Source organism: Notechis scutatus, chromosome 2 (genome assembly GCF_049901735.1).
Source record: "Notechis scutatus isolate UNSWTSFEM ecotype Mainland chromosome 2, rNotScu1.2, whole genome shotgun sequence".
In the NCBI taxonomy this organism is placed as follows: domain Eukaryota; kingdom Metazoa; phylum Chordata; class Lepidosauria; order Squamata; family Elapidae; genus Notechis; species Notechis scutatus.
In genome coordinates, this window is record NC_142010.1 from 45046345 (window position 1) to 45066190 (window position 19846).

At 35.3% G+C, this 19846-nt stretch overlaps 1 protein-coding gene across 5 annotated transcripts in view; it reads right to left on the reverse strand.

The window, feature by feature from the left end:
- The window catches only part of RAD18 (RAD18 E3 ubiquitin protein ligase), a 147592-nt gene that overhangs the window by 107702 nt on the left and 20044 nt on the right, over positions 1-19846 (reverse strand). For all 5 annotated transcript variants that reach the window (XM_087954622.1, XM_087954623.1, XM_087954625.1 and 2 more), the window contains one exon: positions 4615-4949. In XM_087954622.1, coding sequence (XP_087810748.1) covers positions 4615-4949 — 335 coding nt within the window. The remainder of the gene's footprint in view (positions 1-4614; positions 4950-19846) is intronic.

A 19846-nucleotide genomic window follows, 5' to 3' on the forward strand; every position in this document is an offset into this window, starting at 1 on the left:
GAAATGCAGATTTTTTTTTCTTTCATGTATAGCTTTATTCCCTGTTTCCACATACTTACACTCATAAGTCAGCAAAATTTCAATGTCAACTCCATCTGAGCAATAACATTGCTGGAGAAAACATGGTATTCCAAATCAAATTAGCAAAGATGCAAGATAAAATGGATTAATGTAAGATAAAAGCAAGTATATTAAAGCTATCATTGCATTTTATATCTATGATTCAACTTGCAATGCAGAATGAGGAAAAATTCACAGTGTTACCTTTCCATACATAAGTAATAATTAAACTAACCCTAACATCCTGGACATAAATTGTTTCAACTTCTACCCTCAAATGATGCTTTAGGGCAGTGATCCCCAACCTTTTTTATGCCGCGGCCCGGTACCGGCATCAGCTGGGCGCCGCCATCTTTTTTTGATGAAAAAGTGCTTCCGGTGACCTCACCGGAAGCACTGTTTCATCAAAAAAAGATGGCGGCGCCAGCGCTTCTGGTGAGCTTTTCTGGGTAGAAATGGCTTTCTACCCGGAAAAGCTCACCGGAAGCGCTGGCGCCATCTTTTTTTGATGAAAAAGTGCTTCCGGTGAGCTTTCTACCCGGAAAAGCTCACCAGAAGCACTTTTTCATCAAAAAAAGATGGCAGCGCCCAGCAAACCAGCGACCCGGTAGGACTTGTTCCACAGACCGGTACCGGTCCACGGACCGGTGGTTGGGGACCCCTGCTTTAGGGCACTGCACACCAGAACAACTAGACACAAGGACAGTTTTTTCCCGAATGCCATCACTATGCTAAACAACTAATTCCCACAACACTGTCAACTTATTTACTAAAACTGTATTACTATTACTCCTCTACTACCAGATTATAATTACACTTCCTAGTACCTATCTCTTCCCACTTATGACTATAACCATGTTGCTTGTATCTTTACAATTTATTTTGTTTTATTTGTTTCCTAGTATGATTTGATTGCTTATTAGTAACCTATGACTATCAATAAGTGTTGTATCTTATGATTCTTGATAAATGTTTTTTTCCTTTATGTACACTGAGAGCATATGATTAAATTAAATAAAATTAAATAGAATTCTTTATTGGCCAAGTGTGATTGGACACACAAGGAATTTGTCCTTGGTACATATGCTCTCAGTGTACCTAAAAAGATACATTCATCAAGAGTCAAGAATCATAAGGTACAACACTTAATAATAGTCATAGGGTACAATAAGCAATCAAATCATACTAGGAAACAGTCAATATAAATCGTTAGGATACAAGCAACAAAGTTACAGTCACACAGCCATAAGTGGGAGAGTAGTGGGATTCAACCAGTGTTACTACCAGTTCAGTGACTACATTTTGTGAGCGCATAAAGGTGTAGAAAAACCTTTAGCTGTGCCAAGCAGACAGCTGAAAAGCACTGTGCGCAAGTGCACAGCATTTGGAAAGCCTCTTTTTCCCTGCTTTTTCAACCTCAGCTGTGCCGCACAAAGCAGCTGAGGTTGAAAAAGCAGGAAATAAAGGACAGGTAAGAGCCCGGGCAGGCGGGTGGGCCAAACAGCAGCAAACACAGAACTGGTTCGGTGTCTGCTGCTCTTCAGAGCTACTGGTTCTATAGAGCCGGGCAAAACCGGTAGCATCCCACCCCTGGTGGGAGGAGATGGGTGAAAGGAAGGATGGGAGGAGTAATAGTAATATTTACCAAAGACAAATTCCTTGTGTGTCCAATCACACTTGGCCAATAAAGAATTCTATTCTGTTCTATTCTAAAATTGAAATTTCAATCTTTTAAGATGAGTAGAGTAGAGTATGAGTATGATGAATGTAAAAATTATATCATAAATAATTTAAAATATAATTTCCTATTGCTTTGGAACAAGGCCAGCCAAGGAACAACTTCATTCAACTAGATGTTTATCAATTTTCACTGAGATTTTTAATACAAAACTATAGTACTGTATTGCTTTTTTTCCAATGATAGTATTATTTCTTTTGTTAACATTCAAAAGAAGATGAAATAAATAAAAGCTCACAATTGGGTCTTAAAGGTGATGATCACCCCTAATTATTTGTTCCTAGAATGTTGAAATCAGAATTATAAAGTCATTTAGTCATCATGGCTAGTAGTTGCAGATGGATGGATTTATACAACTCGTTTAAAAATCCAGCTAAATTAATAGCTATGTGTGTTCATTCAGGTGGTAATTTATGCAACCTCTCCATGCTCATGCAGTCAGAATAAAGAAAGCTCTTCTTCCTGCTTTACAAAAATTACATTTTGCACTATGAACAAACTACAAATTGAAATGTACCAATGTCAAACAGCAGCATGTGTAACATGCTATCCTGATATCAAATAACACATGCATTGACCCATCAAACAATTATGTAATTTATATCAATCATGTCACATCTGACTCAAGTAGGCCATCATTTGCCACCACCACCCCGAGACACCCATGATGTCAAATCAAGATAATGAAAACTTTCTTTTTCTTATATATAGCTAAATCATAGCACTAAAATCTGTATAACGTCAAGCCCAAAACTGATATATGCATAGCCATTTTATTTAGCCATATATTATATGCTTTTTCTTTCTTTCTCTTTGCTGCTGGGTGGGTGGTGGTTTCGGGCTTGCCACATACCTAAGGTGGGAGGAGTAGAGATAGAGAGGGTTGTTTAGGCTAGGTGATTTTTCCTTCCCATGGGAATAGAAATTGACCCTGCTGAGACCTGTAGGTGGAAATAGATGACATCGGGCAATTGTGATTTACTTCTATTGGGGAATGTGACTTTTGGGGGTGTATGTGGTGTAATTCCGGGTTGTATCAGATCCGGAATTACAAGAGACTTTGCCAATTTGATGCTTTCCTAAAAAAAAAAAAATTGTTTTGGAAGATGGACTTTGTTTTTTTTCTTTTTGAATGGATTTCATCACTTGGAAACCTTTTATCTATAATAGATAAAACTGCAATTCATCTAAAGAAATGTTTCTTGAAGTGTGGTCCTAAAACCCCTGGGAATCCCCCCAAAAACAAAATTATTTTTCAGCTTATGTTAAAAAATAATACAATATTAAAATCCCATTACACAATCATGAGAAGAGTTAATACATCAATTTCAATTTTTAATGCTGATAAATAGTGATAAATATAACCCATACAAGCAAAAGCTCTTTGGGGGTTCTCCATTAACATTTAGAAATGGGAAAAGATCATGAGAGGGAGGAGGAAAACTAATCAAATATAAAAGGCTTCTTTGTTCTTATCATGCTTCCAAAAAAGGGAAGAAACCCAGAGAAGCCAAGGTTTACCATTATATCTGAAAACATCCCAAAAGATCATCCTATACAGCAGGGCTGTCAAACTCATGGGCCAGATGTGTCACATGCACCGGTTTAGCAAAGGAGAAAAAAGTCACAATATATCATGTGATGCCGTGGCAACATCAGTTTGACACCCCTGCTACACACATATAGATGATGAAAGGCTCCACAAACAATGAACCACTGCCAGAAAAAAGCAACATATTAAAAATGTTATAAAACTTTATTGTTTAAATTCTTTATCATCTGGCAGGTTTACAACTTCCCACCAATCAACTATTTTTGATAAGTTCATCTTAAATTGTGGGGAAAATATCAAATAATCACCTAACATATGCTTGGCTTTTCCAACAGGTTTTTCTAGACAACTATATTCGGGGTACAGGACTTACAGTAGATAGAAGAAATTATGAAAATATTGAAAAATTTCATCTTCTACTTTATCTCAATAAAATGATAAAAATCATTTTTATCTTATTTGTATATGTTTTATACGCAATTAAAACTAATTTCCATACAATCACAGTAGAAGGATGGATAGATAAAATGCTCATATGACAAATTATATTGGTCATATGTTTTGAGGGGAAATAGCTTTATGCATTTTAACTGATGGTACTGCTGATGTACTGTTATTGTTTTAACTTTGGAAGATTAGATTAGGGACAGATGGAGAAAATCTATTTGGTCATTAAGAATTGAAAACTTGATGGAACATCATCAATAATCAATATGTAATGTTTTAATTTCTTTTTTATTTTTTTATTACTTAGTACATATTCTGAAGTCCTTTCATCTAACTGGTCAGAAGTAAAATAAATAAGCAAACACATTTCATTTATAATTGACATATTAGTGACTATTTACTTTATATATGGAAGTAAAAAATCTAGAGAAATATGATTACTAATATTCTTCTAGTTTAACCTTGTGAACTTTAAAATGTGTAGACTTCGATTCCCAGAATTCCCCATTCAGCATTCTAGAGTGGCTCAGGAATTCTGGGAGTTCAAGTCCAACATACCTTAAAGTTCCCAAGATTGAGAAACATGGCTCAAATGTTTCATGTGCCCACTGAAGAGAAGCTTATTGTATGCAGCAGTGAACATCTAAGCTAACATAAAAATACCCACAGTTAACATGTGTAGAAGCAACAGTATGACAAAAATAAACTGGTATATTGATATAAAGATGAAAATAATAGGAACCAAATATGTAACATAAACTAGCAGAGTATGGTAAAGTGAATGTGCAATTGTGATGTGTACAGCAAGATGCCTTACCTTTTGTAACAAATTTTGTTGCAGATGTGGAAGGCATTTCAGAGTTTCTGATACCTCCAGTGGGAGCTGTATTTGCTACTTTACCACCTGCCTCAGAATAAAGTTCTGAGCTACAGGGATTATCCTCTTGCTTTATTTTAATATTTTTGTCTTTGTCAGCTGATATTAAATGTCTCTTTTCATTGACTTGAAAGGTATCTGCACAATGCTTTTTCTGATTTAAAAAAAATCCATCTGGAGAGTTCAAAATGTGGCCTTGCGGGGAAGCTTTCTTAGGTAACAGAGTTGGAGAAGAAATTGATGGAGAATCCAAAACTGCCTGGAACAGCCGCTGTCTAGGAACAAAATACAGAGCTAGATCAATTTACAAAACTATTATGCCTTTTCTTTCTCAGGATTCTTTTCAACATTTGAAAGGAACAATCGCTAAAAACTCAAGCATGATGCATTCTGGCTGAAGTCCTGCTGAAGATTAAGTGAAAGGATGATACCGTGTTTCTCATATAATAAGGCCGGGTCTTATTTTTTTTTGAGCCCCGAAAAAATGGCTAGGCTGTCTTTTCGGGGGTGACTTAATTCCCCCCCCCTTGTATCTTTGGGTGGGCAGGTGTCGACGGCTTGGATGTTGACCTCGGCATTGGTGGGGCACTTCGTATCGGGGTCAACGCAGGCAGCACCATATCCGGGTGTGCAACAAAAGTACTTCCTAACGGCAAGGCCCCCACCACCATCCCCCCCATTTCGCATGTTTTAAAATAGGCCTTAATTTGGGGGGAAGGGCTTAATTTCATTTCATGCCTATAAAACATGCTGGGATTTCCTATTGGGGGAGGCCGTATTGTTGGAGAAACAGGGTAATTAATTATAAGCATCCACAATCAACTGAATACTTATCCCCTTATTTGTAACTAGCATTGGGAGCTGAGATACAAAATCCTTAAACTGCCTACTATTCATTTATATAAAGAGAGGGAAAACTCATCAGTTATCCAAGAATTCTGTAACATTTTTAGAAGACAGAGTTTGACTACTCTGAATTCAGATCACTTGATGGAGTTGCTGAAACTAGAAAAGTGTGAGGTGAGTGAGAGGAGAAAAGAAGAATTAAATAGCTGAGACCCGTAGCAGTTTTTTTCACAATCAACAATTTTAGTATAATATTTTGATACTAGTAAAGTATACTTTTAATACCAAAGTTTCTATCACGCAATACACTTATATTTTCTTCTACAGACAGTAACTCAACTTCTGTCCTTTTTAATGCATTTCCCCAAAATATATTTCAAACAATGAACACTGATCAATTAATTTAGTATATTTTCAAAACAATTAACACAGCACATCAGTTAAATTCAACTGTTTCTGCTATGCATTTTTCCTATGCATATCTCAGTACATATAATTAATCATAATCCTCTAATTATGATAGTCCTCTAAGCTCAAGAAATAATTACCATAAATACAAAAACAGTCAGTTTTGTTTAAGGCTCATAGGAAAAGTTTGCAACTATGATTTTGGGTAATTTATGAACAGATGTAAAGAAGCTACCAAACACATAAGGGCAGAAAAAGACAAAATCCTTAGAAAAGAATTTGCATATATTTTAGAATGCACATAGCCTCTGGCCTATGTATTTAATACTTAATAAATAAACCTCTTATGAAAGATTTGGGCCACAAAATTACTCCTAGGATGGTATGTTACATATTAATTTGAGGATTACTGCAATTAATATTACTGAAAGTTGATTACAGATGGAAATGATAACAAATTCAGAAAATTTTTGTATAAAATGAAAGCAACATTAAAAAATAATTGAAATTCTATATAATTTCCACTTCCCAAACAGATCTAAAAACTTTTATGAAGCTATTATCAATGTTTATTCAGACATAATGCAGTTAATTCACATCAAAATGTTCAGCCCAAGTATTAGTGACATAATGAAAGTACTTCCTGCAAAAGTACAAAAACTATTACTAAACTTTAAAAGTTATTAAGAGTCACACTGTTATTACTTATTATTTACCTAGTTACAATAGGCTAACTGGTGACATCTAGTGGACACATACTAGGAGCAATTAATTTCACCTCATAATAAACCCCAAAAGTAAAAAAAAAAGTTAAGTCATAGAAGTAATTATGGTGAATACAATGTTATTTCACATATTCAATTGGTCAGATTAAACAAAAAATAAAAATAACACAGATCTTTTATGGCATTTACCAGAGCAGATGTCACAATTTTCTAAGACACATCTTTCATCTTTTTCCTCCTAAAGGAGGCAGAAAAGGTATGTATCTTCAGTTCATAAGGCCATGGATCCATAAATATATAAGCAATGAAAATGTTCTATTGAGCCAAAATATAATTTTCACTCATGAAAATATACTGCAACCTTCAGAAAAACCAATTACAAACTTAATTAATTTTTAAAAACAAAACTCTTGACTACCAATAGCTCAAATCCATATAGAGCAGTTCAGTTATAGCCAGAAGAGAAAAAGATGTACTCCTTTCACTGAATTACTTCATTAGAAAAGTAATGGCTGGTGTTATTCAATATCTACTTGTAACCGCTAGGTGAGGTTATTTGGCAACACAGGTCAGATGTGATCAATACAGCAGACGATAATCTTATGGCAAGGTTCAGATCTTCACCAACTAAATCAGGGGTTGCCAACCTTTTGGATCTCAGGGACCACCAAACTCATACTTTTAAATCCCGAAGACTACTAATATGAATTTTTTTAAAAGGTAATATGTTTAATATAATTTTTATGTTAAATATAAATTTTAGATATGTATATATATATATATATATATACAAAGCTAAATACCATACATGTAAGTACCCGCGAAAACTTAAGAAAACATATATAGATATAGATATAGATATAGATATAGATATAGATATAGATATAGATATAGATATAGATATATGGTATTCAGCTTTGTTTGGGTATTTTCCCACGTCATTCTAGTTGTGCTTTTAAAGTTGTAGCAACATTTCGGCAGAATCTCATCTGCCATCATCAGGCTTCTGTATTGTGTTCGTCTGTGGCAGATGAGATTCTGCTGAAACGTTGTTACAACTTTAAAAGCACAACTAGAATGACGTGGGAAAATACCCGAACAAAGCTGAATACCATATATGTAAATACCAAACATTAAATATTATATATATATATATATATATATATATATATATATATATATATATATATATATATATATATATATATATATATATATATATATATTTGTTTTCTTAAGTTTTCGTATATATGCCTAGGTTTTCCAGGTCAATTTTATCTTTGGCCCTTGCTGCCTCTCCCAACATCGAAGCCTCGGAAACACAGGCAAAGCCACCACAGCAGTAGCGCCCTGATTTGCTTGCTTCTCCACTAATGCCTCCTCCTCCTCCAGCACCACTTCCTTCTCTGGGTAGGGTGATTCTTAACTAACCAAGCACGCTAAGGCAACTCAGGATGCTACTGCTGCAGCGGCTTTACCTGAGACTCCGATGTTGGGAGAGGCAGCAAGGGGTGGGAGAGTGGTGCAAGACAACTTCCGGGAATAATAAGCGCACGGAAACAAGGTGCCTGCGGGAGCACAGGCCTGTAGGAGCACCGCACCAGCAGCCACATCGGAAGCATCTGTTTCCATCACAAATGGCTGGCCTGGATCAGGGTGTTTGAGGATAGGCTCGGAAGCAAAGGTGACTTTCAACGCCTCGAAAGCTGCCTGCTCCTCAGTACCCCAATGGAACTTCTTCCCCTTCTTGAGCAGATTAGAAAGGGGAGCAGTCAAGGCAGCAAAGCAAGGGAATAAATGTGTGGTAGTAGTTCGCAAACCCCAACAGTTGTTGCACATCCTTAACCCTCTGTGGAGGTTCCCACGCCTGCAATGATTGTATTTTTTCCGGGTCCATTTCAACCCCGGCAGGTGAAATATGATGTCCCAAGAAGTCAATCGTGGTTTGTGCAAACTGACACTTCTCACGCTTAGCAAACAGGTGGTTATCACGCAAACGTTGCAACACCAGCCACACATGTTGCCAGTGTTCCTGCAGGGAGTCTGAGTAAATTAAAATGTCATCTAAATAAATGACCATGAATTGATCCAACAAATCACGGAAAACATCGTGCATGAAATGCATGAACACAGCGGGGGCATTGGTTAATCCAAAAGGCATCACGGTATACTCAAAATGACAGTACCTTGTCTGGAAAGCTGTTTTCCACTCGTCCCCTGCATGAATGTGAACCAGATTGTAGGCCCCACTCAAGTCCAATTTCATAAAGATCTTAGCCTGGCTAAGTCAAAAATGTGATGACCCGTAGTGTCTCAAAATAACCCAAACCCCAAAACATACATTAAAGTCCGGTAATGCCTTCAACTTAACTTCACTGTTTTATTAGGCACAGTTTAAAGTCACAAAAGTAAATAATGAGGCAAAAGGAAACCAAAACAAACCACATTGACGAGAGTTCCGAAGCAAGCCAAGATAATTAATCATACATTCCAGGAAGATAACGGGCAGAGTCCATGGGAAGAACACCAACAAAGATAAACAGCTTTCAAAGGAAACACTAAACTTTGACTCCAGCAATTCTGACTACGCAGTTACAAACTTATATACATAGCTCCCAGCTGCAAGCACTGAGGAGGATCATGGTAATCTCCTCCTGAGTAGACCTCGCTTTTCCCTGATCCTCTCCTCTCTGCGTGCCCTAGGATGGATAGGGGATGGGCCTGGATCCTCTTCTGATTGCTCAGCCGGCCTCTGCCCTTCCCCCGCCTCCTCCACCACTTCTGGAACCACACTCCCACTCCCTGTTGGCTGTTCCTCCTCTTCCTCAGAGTCAGTCTTCACCAGGGGCATGACAATTAAGGTTCTGTTGCAGTATCTGGCAGTTGATGGAGTCTCCATGGAGAATAAATTCAGGCTCAATCCTAGCTAGACTTAGTGGCTATGAATATGTGTACTAATTAATTCCAGGGATCTTCCAACTATAGGAATGGGTAAGAAGCACTCTCCCAGGCAAATTTGGTACATGGTTTTGAAGACTTCCAGCTTAAAAAACATGAAAAACAGAACAGAAGAGAAGAGAACAGGGTTAGATGGAGGTCTTCTAGTCTAACCCCCTTCTCAGAAAATCCTATATACCCTTTCAGACAAATGGTTGTCCAATCTCTTCTTTAAAACTTCCAGTGTTAGAGAATTCACAACTTCTGGAGGCAAGCTGTTCAAGTGATTAATTGTTCCAATTGTCAGGAAATTTCTCTTTAGTTCTACCTTGCTTTTCTCTTTCATTAGTTTCCATCTATTGCTTCTTATCCTGCCTTCAGGTGCTTTGGGGAATAGCTTAACTCCCTCTTCTTTGTGGTAATCCCTGAGGTATTGGAACACTGCAATCATGTCATCCCTAGTCCTTCTTTTCATTAAACCAGACATACCCAAATCCAGCAACTATACTTTATATGTTTTGGCCTCAGCCCCAAATCATCTTTATTGTTCTTCTCTGCCCTAGAGTCTCAACATCCATTGTGGTTATATGCAGCAAGCATCTAGGAGGGCTTTGCCTAGATTTGTCTTGTGTGCCAACTCTGTCAATTCCTTCATGAGAAGGTCTTTTTCAGTCACCTCTTGTCTGTATTACTGTAATATGCATTTCATGGGATTGCCCTTGAAGACTTATATGGAAGTTACAGCTGATCCACAATGTAGTAGTGTAATTTTAGTTATGGATGCACCTCAGTCTATCCTATAACACTGCTATTCCATGAGCTGCTCTGATCAGTTTCAGGATTAGCTTCCAGGTGCAAATCAAGGTGCTGATGATAATCTATAAAGATCCTCATGGCACAAGACAGGGACATTTGTCTTCTCTGTTGCTGTATCTGCCATTTGGAATAGTATTTCCCCATAGAGCCCAAGCAGTGTAACTTCTAAGAAGATTCTAAAGATTTGGGTTTTTTCCAAGATTCTGGATTAGGATGGGTTATGGCCCAGACAAACACTGGCTATGTTTGGTGACTGATTTTTCGCCTCAGCATAGTCATCATTTTAAAGTAGACATCCTTAGAAATCTCATAAACAAACAAATAAATAAATAAACAAACAAATAAATTTCATAATTATGCAAAGTCTACCAAGCAAATAATCACGATGAAAACAAATCTCTTTCAACCTGCTAGATGGGAAAATGAATGGGTAAGACTCCAAAGACAAACACGTAATATCTTCCCATCTGTTTCATATATACATCTATGTTTTAATAGTCCCAAAGGTGCTTTTTCAAGAGGCAACTGGACTTTCTTGTTTTTCTTTGAATTCAAAGGGAAACGAGAAAGTCCAGTTGCCTCTTGAAAAAGCACCTTTGGGATAAGTATGACCTGGATAACTGAGAATCTCCATAGCTATGTTTTTAATATATTATTATATCATGGCACCCTCCTCAGAATGCAAAGATGTCAGCAGTCCCAAGACGTGTCTAAACTGTACTATTTTTGCTAGAATTTAGCCAAGGATACTCTATTGGACAGCTATTGATTTGGTTCTTCTCTAAGTCAAAAACATAGATTATCTGACCTCCCTGATATGTAAGATTTATACATATCCATTAAAAAAATTAAAAATGGTGAAAGATTATAATCCAATATCAAATTGGATGAGAATAGCACTACTTGACCTTAGCAATATTAGACAAAGCTTTAGACGATAAAATAAAAGTTCCAATAAATCATTTGTCACTCAGACAACTTAGAGCAAAGTACCAACTAAAATATTAATGTTGTGGGATTTAAAACATTATTTTCTAAATTATCATTGATTTTCAAGAAATACAAGCATTCTGAGTTAAACACAATTTTATCACATTTAAAGCAAGCTTCCAATATAGCTTCTAAATATAAGCATAATTAAACAAATATACAAAACATAAATAGTTCAAAAGGATGAGAAGAAAACTACTAATGGATAAATGCAGTAATATAATGCCTTTAAGATGTTAACCATTTATAACCACATGAATTATAAAATATTGTTAATATATTAATGCCAACAGTATAGGCATGCCTTTGTCTCTTCATCTATCCATCTATAATTTATATTATAATGAACCTTCCAGAAACTCTAGGCGGTTTACAAAAAACCTTGGTAAATATTAGAAATCTGAGTTATAAACAAGCTTCTAATGACCTTGCATAATAATAATAATAAATAAATAAATAAATAAATAATAATAATAATAATAATAATAATAATAATAATAATAATAATAATAATAATAATAATAATATAAAAACACCTCTTAGTATTAATCAGGGTGGATAAAGATTGATTTTTAAATAAAAAAATATTTTTTTATTTAAATCAGATTTTATTTTTATCAAATTTCTTTTAATAAAATGCTTTTGTAGTAAAAATCTATCTATCTAGTTTTCTATTTAAGATACATTAATAATTTAGTTTTTTAGCATGAAATGGAGCTTAGTTATGTAGCATGAGGCTGCATATTCTGCAATATTTACATTTTTAGTAAATTCCTTCAATGAATCCAAGCTCTGCAAGCTAAATAGGAAACCTTCATTTTGTTTGCAAATAATAATATTAAAAATTCTAACTACCAGCAAGAATGAGTCCTTACATTTAAAGAGCATCTGTCATTTCAGATACATCATGGCAGCACCTGTTAGTGGGAATTCACTCACCTGCTGCCTGCCATGTCCCTCACCTTGTTGTGTCCCATTAAAGTGAATGGGACTGTCGGGTGAGTCAACAGCAGGTCAGAGGAGCCACTCCTGTGGGACAGAGATGACAGTTGCTCTTTAAAAATTATGGTTTAAATCTAGTTGATTTAAATCAAGCCTTTTTACTAGTGATTTAAATCATGATTTAAATCATCTTGATTTAAATCAAATCCACCATGGTATTAATTAATACAGGATGGTTAAATTTTGGTTGGAAGAAGGAATTCTGTTAACACTTTAGGGCCCAAGTCTTGTATGGCTTTAGAAGAAACCACCAGCATTTGGAACCAGTGAATTACTGAACACTATCAATAATAAGTGCACGGCCTGCCACATAAGTGTTATGCATTTGTGGTTATTAATATCTGTTATGGATTTTGATTCTAAGAGTAATAATACCTGGGGGTGATGAGTTAGACTTAGTCCAGGTGGCTATGGATTTGGACAGCAAAAAAAAGTTAAAATGGGACCCTTGGGAGAATGTCAAGCTGTAAATCATACCCCAATTAAATAGGGCTGAGTGGTAAGAGAATCCCAGGGGATTCAACAATTTAAAATAGCATACAAGAACTGTTTGGTAATAACTTGCTACATAATTATAAATTTGGCTCAACTATATAATCTGGGATTCTACTTTATTGAGAAACACAATTTTGTTTGTACTTTTTTCACACCATGTATTTTAAATACCACTATTACTTGCTGTTTTCTAAAACTAAAACATTCAAACCATGGTAACTTTTTTTCCAAAATTTCCTCCAATACATTGATCATAAGCTTCCTTTTAGCTGCATCATTTTTATTTTTACAGTGAGCAAAATGCACGTAATATCCTATGTCCTGCATAATATTGTCAATATTCACTGTGAGCATAATTAGGGTAATTGTGTTAACAATGAATGTTGACTATGAATGTTGAATATTTTCAGTTCTTTTCTAAATGTTTCCCATCATAGAAATGATTACTTTTATAACAGCTGAACACTGTGTTCTTTTTCACAAACTATCTACTGTAAGTTCAATATTCTTTTCCTAGTCAATCACTACTACCAGCCAAGTTCTATCAATGTACATTGTTAATTCACTTGGCCAGGATACAATTTACCCTTGTGGGTTTCTTTAATGTGCACTTTCTGGATTTGGTATTCTTTTTCAAGTCTATCCTTTTTTGTTTAGTTATCTATTTATTAATAAATTAAAAACTGTTAAAACAAACAGGATAGACTTACAAAACAATGTCAAACACAGGAAGTTAACTGAAATCTTGAATTCAGGGATAAGCATCTGTCCCACCTTTTCTTCATTATAGACAGATGCACATAATTCATTTGGCACTCCTTAATAAATTTTTGCTACATGGTTTATGCAAAAATAAGCATTAAAACATTTTAATGTTGCTTTTAAACTAACACAGTATTTCAAAATTGTGTATACAGAGACCAGCTTTTTTTTAATAGAGTGTTCAAATAAATAGCCTCATCCATTACCGCCCTCATTTTACTAACTTGTTTCCTGCTTGGTCTATTCTTAAATAGTAATGTTACAGCTCTTAGCCTTTTATTTCTTATTTGCATTCAGTATTGTCTATATATATAGCTCTTGTGTAGCTTTGCTTTCCTTTTTTTTATTCATGCAGATAATATGTTCATTTCTTGTGATGACAGCTGAATACTCCATCCAAAGGAAAAAAAAACACAACAGTCTCAGTTTTAATCTGCAGTCGTCCTCACTCCATCTCCCCATCTACTAATATCAATTTCAGTGCTATATGGGAATAGTACCTCTTCCAAATGATAGGTTAACCAAAGAGGAAAAGTATGGAATTGTTGTGTTACTATGACTGTTGTGTTAGGCTGCACAGGAAAGAATAGGAATGCACTAGTGCAAAATACCAGTTAATTGCCACAGTGTCGACTGCTGGCATATAGTCAATAGTTCAGCACTCAAGCTAAAAATGGCTTTCTATTTCCTTGTTCTAACAATTTCTTAGAAGTTGCATTATACTCGCGCTATGACATTTAGTTTATTCAGGTTTATCTTTCTGATCTGCAATGTTAAAGCTAGATGAACTTTTAACGTTGTAGTTGTCAGCGTTCCAAGTAACAATCTCCTTCAAAGAAGACTCCAAGGCTAGCAATTCCTCAAAGTTCCATTTTATTAGAGATGTCATATTGGCACATCTGGGGAAACCCGAATCTGAAAGTTCTGGGTTTTCCCCCCACCCAAAAGAAAGCCAAAATCCAACTCCTGCGTCCATCATGTGGTCCAAGTATGTTTTCGTCCCTACTGGAGCCTATCCCCAACCACTCCTCTCCAGGTACAGAGTAAATGTCCTTGACAGTGAGAGAGAGGAATGTTGTTGTGGCTAATCTTCCACTACTCCTTGCAATCTCCCCTCCCAATTTCCTAGGCATGAATTGTGGCACCCTCAAAGCTCCAAAAGAAATAATGGTTTCCAAGGCTGACAGTAGAGCTAAATGACTTTTAACCACTTCTTCTGGAAAACATACATTTGTTTTCTTACTTAAACTTTTCTTTTACCACTTTTCTCTGAATTAAGATACAATTATGTTAGCCTTCCCTAACAATTTATATGTAAATATAAATGTAAATGCCAACAGTCCCATGTCACCATTTTCAATTGGTCCAGCAGCATGTGTATTTTATATTCTGCATAAGCCCATAACCAATTCTTTAAGTTGCACATTTTTGATATCTATAAGTTTAATACTTAATGTGGAGGGCATATTCCTACTATGTGAATAGTTAAGGCTTAATGACTCATTTATTTTGGAAGTTGGTATATTTTATCTTGGTAATCATCTTTCAGTAATTCTCCAAAAGGAATTTGATTTCTGGTTATTTAAAGTTCTTTTTGATTTATGATATTATTACCCCAAAATTCCCTTCCCTCTCCATCATATGGTCATATAAAGATGACCATATACTACCATTTTTTATATTCCTCTATGTTTCCATCATGTGGTAGATATTCAGATAAACAAACAGAAACTTCTTCAAGAAGCACTGTCCCGTTTTTGTCTAAGATGCTTCCAAAATTAAAACATATATATATAAATGCAGTACTCTTTCCAGATATTTTTTTTAGAATCTACATTTTCTCTTTGACTTCCTTGAAGGAGTATCATAGTTTACTGTTTACTCATGGTTTATTTTAGTGCGTCTCATCCCATTCCATCTTGAGCAATGGAAAACATTTTTACCCCACTCATTTAACATATTTCTGCCCAAAGGAAAAGCTGTTTCGGTCTCCAGTCCGATTCAAGTGCAGTCCGTATTTTTCATTTGTTCAGATTGTCTCCACATATTCCTCAGTGCCTAACTAATCTTTCCACCCATATTTTTATTATCTTTTCCATGAACTCATGTTTTACCTCCAACTCATCCACATATCTTAGTTTTCATATTCTGTTCCCAAACCCTGTTAATGCTCATATAGTCATGAGATATTATTTATAGGATTCTCTAATTTATACATTTCAACTGCAGCCTTTCTGTTAATATTAAAGGAATCTGATATTCTTTTCATATTCCAATCGAAAAGGGGGCAAGGAAATGTAAGCAAGGGAATAAGGAAAATCCAGGAAGAAAAAAACTTCTCTAGTACAAGTTGCAACATAGGTTTCTCTAGAACTGATCAAAAAACATCCAAAGTAAAGTAGAAAACTGATAAACCATGAATGGCAGACATAAAAAGCAAGGCAATGATTATTTGAGGATGCCTCCCAATTCATCTGATTGACAAATGAATTACAGAGTCAGAACACCCTCTTCTGGTCAAGAGGCAACAGAGCACATTGTCCATGACAGCTTTGGTAGCACAGAAAAGAGACAATGTTCTTAAGATGACTTTAATTTATACATGCCCTTGAAGGCCCAGGCAAAGGACTTTAAAAAAAAAAAAGATCAGATAAGAAAATGTTTAGCCAATATATTTTTTAATTGTAAGCAACCCAAAGTCATTGAATGAAATGAGTGGCTATAGAAATTGAATAAAGGGAAAGGAGTCACTGCAGATTTTACTCTGCTAGTCATTGCTTGCTGTAGGGGCAGTGCTCATCTCTGTTTCAAGTCCATTGAGCCAGCGCTGTTCAAAAACTTTTCCATGGTCATGTGGCATCACGTCATGGAGCACTGTTACCTTCCCACCGAAGTGGTACCTATTTATCTACTGGCATTTACATGCTTTTGAACTGCTAGCCTGGCAGCTGGGTTGAAGACACCCTGGGCTGCCGGCTTTCAAACCAATAAGCCCAGGGTCTTAACCACTGAGCCACTGTGCCACCTCATAAAAATTGAATAAATGAATAAAAATAAATACATAAAAACATGTAGATAAAAATTTCCAGGGATTGCACCAAGATTCTAAACCATTCAAGATTTAATCTGCAGTAAAATATGAGCTATTTTCTGTGTATTTGATTGTGGTCTTTTTTCTTTTTAAATATTTATATATTTATATTTTACAATACTTATAACCCAACCCAATTCCAAAGGATTCCAAATGTCATCAAACTCAAACAAAGAAAAAAATATGTAAAATATAACAAGTAATTAAATCAAAGACAGTTTCAAAGGACCAAATTTAACCACAAAAGAAATCCAAGATGAAAACCCAAGACAGGAACTCCACATCATTTAGTTGGAATGGAAATCATATTGAAATTAAAAAAAGAAGTTTTAACTCAATTCCAATTGTAGTAATATGCCACACATACAGCATTTCTGAGAAGGATTCTATAAAGTGGAGCTGCTGCAGAGAATGACTGTAACAAACCCAACTTTTTGGTTTTGCTTTTTTATTCTTTTTGCACTTTCATTTTCTTTTGCTGTATTTTAAAACAACATTGATAAAAACTTAGAACCAGCTCTTAAATTCCATATCAGCACATACAGAATATTTTGCTGTTTCCAATATTTTTGGTAAATAAATAACTGTACCATGGAAAGACCTTAAGAAATAGTAGTCCTGTCTATGATAACTATGTTTTACATAGGCAGATTTCCCTAAGTATGTATTATGCATGTATGTATATATGTATTTAGCGGGACGTGGTGGCTCAGTGGCTAAGATGCTGAGCTTGTTGATCAGAAAAGTCGGCAGTTCGATGGTTCGAATCCCTCGCACCACGTAACTGAATGAGCTCCTGTTACATGTCCCAGCTTCTGCCAACCTAGCAGTTCGAAAGCATGTAAAAATGCAAGTAGAAAAATAGGGACCACCTTTGGTGAGAAGGTAACAGCATTCCGTGTGTCTTCAGCATTTAGTCATGCCGGCCACATGACCATGGAGACGTCTTCGGACAGCGCTGGCTCTTTGGCTTTGTAATGGAGATGAGCACCACCTCCTAGAGCTGGAAATGACTAGCACATATGTGCAAGGGGAACTTTTACCTTTACATATGTATTTATTTATTTTATTTTATTTATTTGCTGTTCCATCTTGCCACAAGGCGAATGTGGGTGATTTATCACATTAAAAGTGAAAAACTGTTACAATAATGTAGAATACAAAATTATAATTAAAATAAATTATAATTATTAATGCCATTCCAAAACCGGAAAAAGAGCTAGAATGTTTTTTTGTTCTTTGATACCTTTTTCCAGCAGTAAAATAGTAAATGCAAACAAAAACAAAATAAACAAAGCTAATGTTTCTTCATAAAACAGTCACACTTTTCTGAAATTAATGTTGTTTAGGATAGGCCAACTTTCTTTAAAACTAACTACAAAGGGGCAAAACAAATCATGGGAAATTCCTAATTTCATGGTTCACTATGTTTTCTCTATTCTGCTTCCACTAAACACATTTTTTGAGAAAAAAACATTGCAACTTGTCATGCCAAAATTCAGTCTTCATAATTACAGGTAAGAGAAATTCCCAAGGAGGATATGAGAAGAAGCATGGTTTCACTGTTGTCAAAGTCCAAATTTGGTACCAAGAAGTTGGATGCTGTTATCTCAAAATGAAAAATTGCTTCATAATATTGAGATGTTAAAAATATCCAAATATTACAAATTCTTTGCTGTTTGTGTAAAATATGTATTTTTCTAATTCACATGAAAGTTTATTAAAAACTGATGCAAAGTAGATCCCAACATTCGCGAAGGGGAAACAGATCTAAGGAACTAATCTCAATTGTAATTGCTTTGGGAATGTGCAAACATACTGTAAGTCAATAGCCCTATCTTGAAAAAAATGGATGGGTTTATTATTATATGTAATAAACCGCTTCCCAAATCATCAACCTTCAAAAAAACATGTTTATTGTCAGAACTATAAAGTGTGAAGATGTATTGTAACACTTTGAACAGACACACGTTTGAAATGCATATAGCTAGATTAACAATTCAATAGATATTTTCATCCCTTGAAATAGATCCCTGAAGACTGCTTGCATAATCTGAAACAAACTGGATCTCATTCTACAACTTTTCCTTCATTTTTAAAGAACAATTTATTCTACACAGAAAGGATAAAGTCTATTAGTACCACTGGGATAGCCAATTCTGAGTCATGTAGTGAAGAAATTAATGTTTTGGTGATTCAAAATATAAATCAATCAATAGTAACACAGTTTAGCTGACAGAAAATATTCCATTTCTTGTTAAGAAAATCTATTCTTGCTCTAATTCTACAACAGACTGATAAACTATTCACTTGCAGAATGCTCACTGCCCATACAAAAGCTCATTACCCCTCACCAAATTAATCTCAATCATATCTCAACAAGCTAGATTAGCACATCATGTCAAATAATTAAAAGAAAGCCGTATTCAGGATGAATTCAACTGTTGAATACTTCATACACATGTCCATGTAGTTTTCATAACAAAATTGTAGAAGTAGCTTACCACTGTTTTCTTTTGGGATTTTTGTTAGATCTCCAAATTGGGCCAACAACTTTGGAATTCCCAGAAGACCCTCTAACTAAGTTCTAGCCAAGACTAACCCTACTTAATTTCCAAGATAATCCAAAATCTATTAGATACAGATATGGAAAAGTTAAGTGCCATGGACAGTATATTGATCTCTATGAAGGACTCTTCCTTTTTGGGAAAGCCAGATTTTTAAGTTACAGTAGCAATAATTTAAATTGTCTTTATACAGTTTAAAACTGTTTATATGTTTCTAACATTGTCAGTCATCCTGCATAATTTATGTTCAGAAAGGTAGAATCTAAGTCAAAAGAAAAGAAACATTTAAAAGTGACATTTTGCCTGTTATAAAGATTATTCTCATCTCCTGTTAGGCAATTATATTCACTTCATAAAATAACTATCTGTAGGGGGGATAGCTTCCATGAATAAAAGAAGGGTAGGAAGGAATTATTTGCAAAACTATGTCTTCCAGTCATACCTACATCATGTCAAATGCCACTATATTCCAACCATATAGATCTGAACTGGAGGAGTAGAAAGGAATGTGAGGAAGATGATGGAAAATCAGC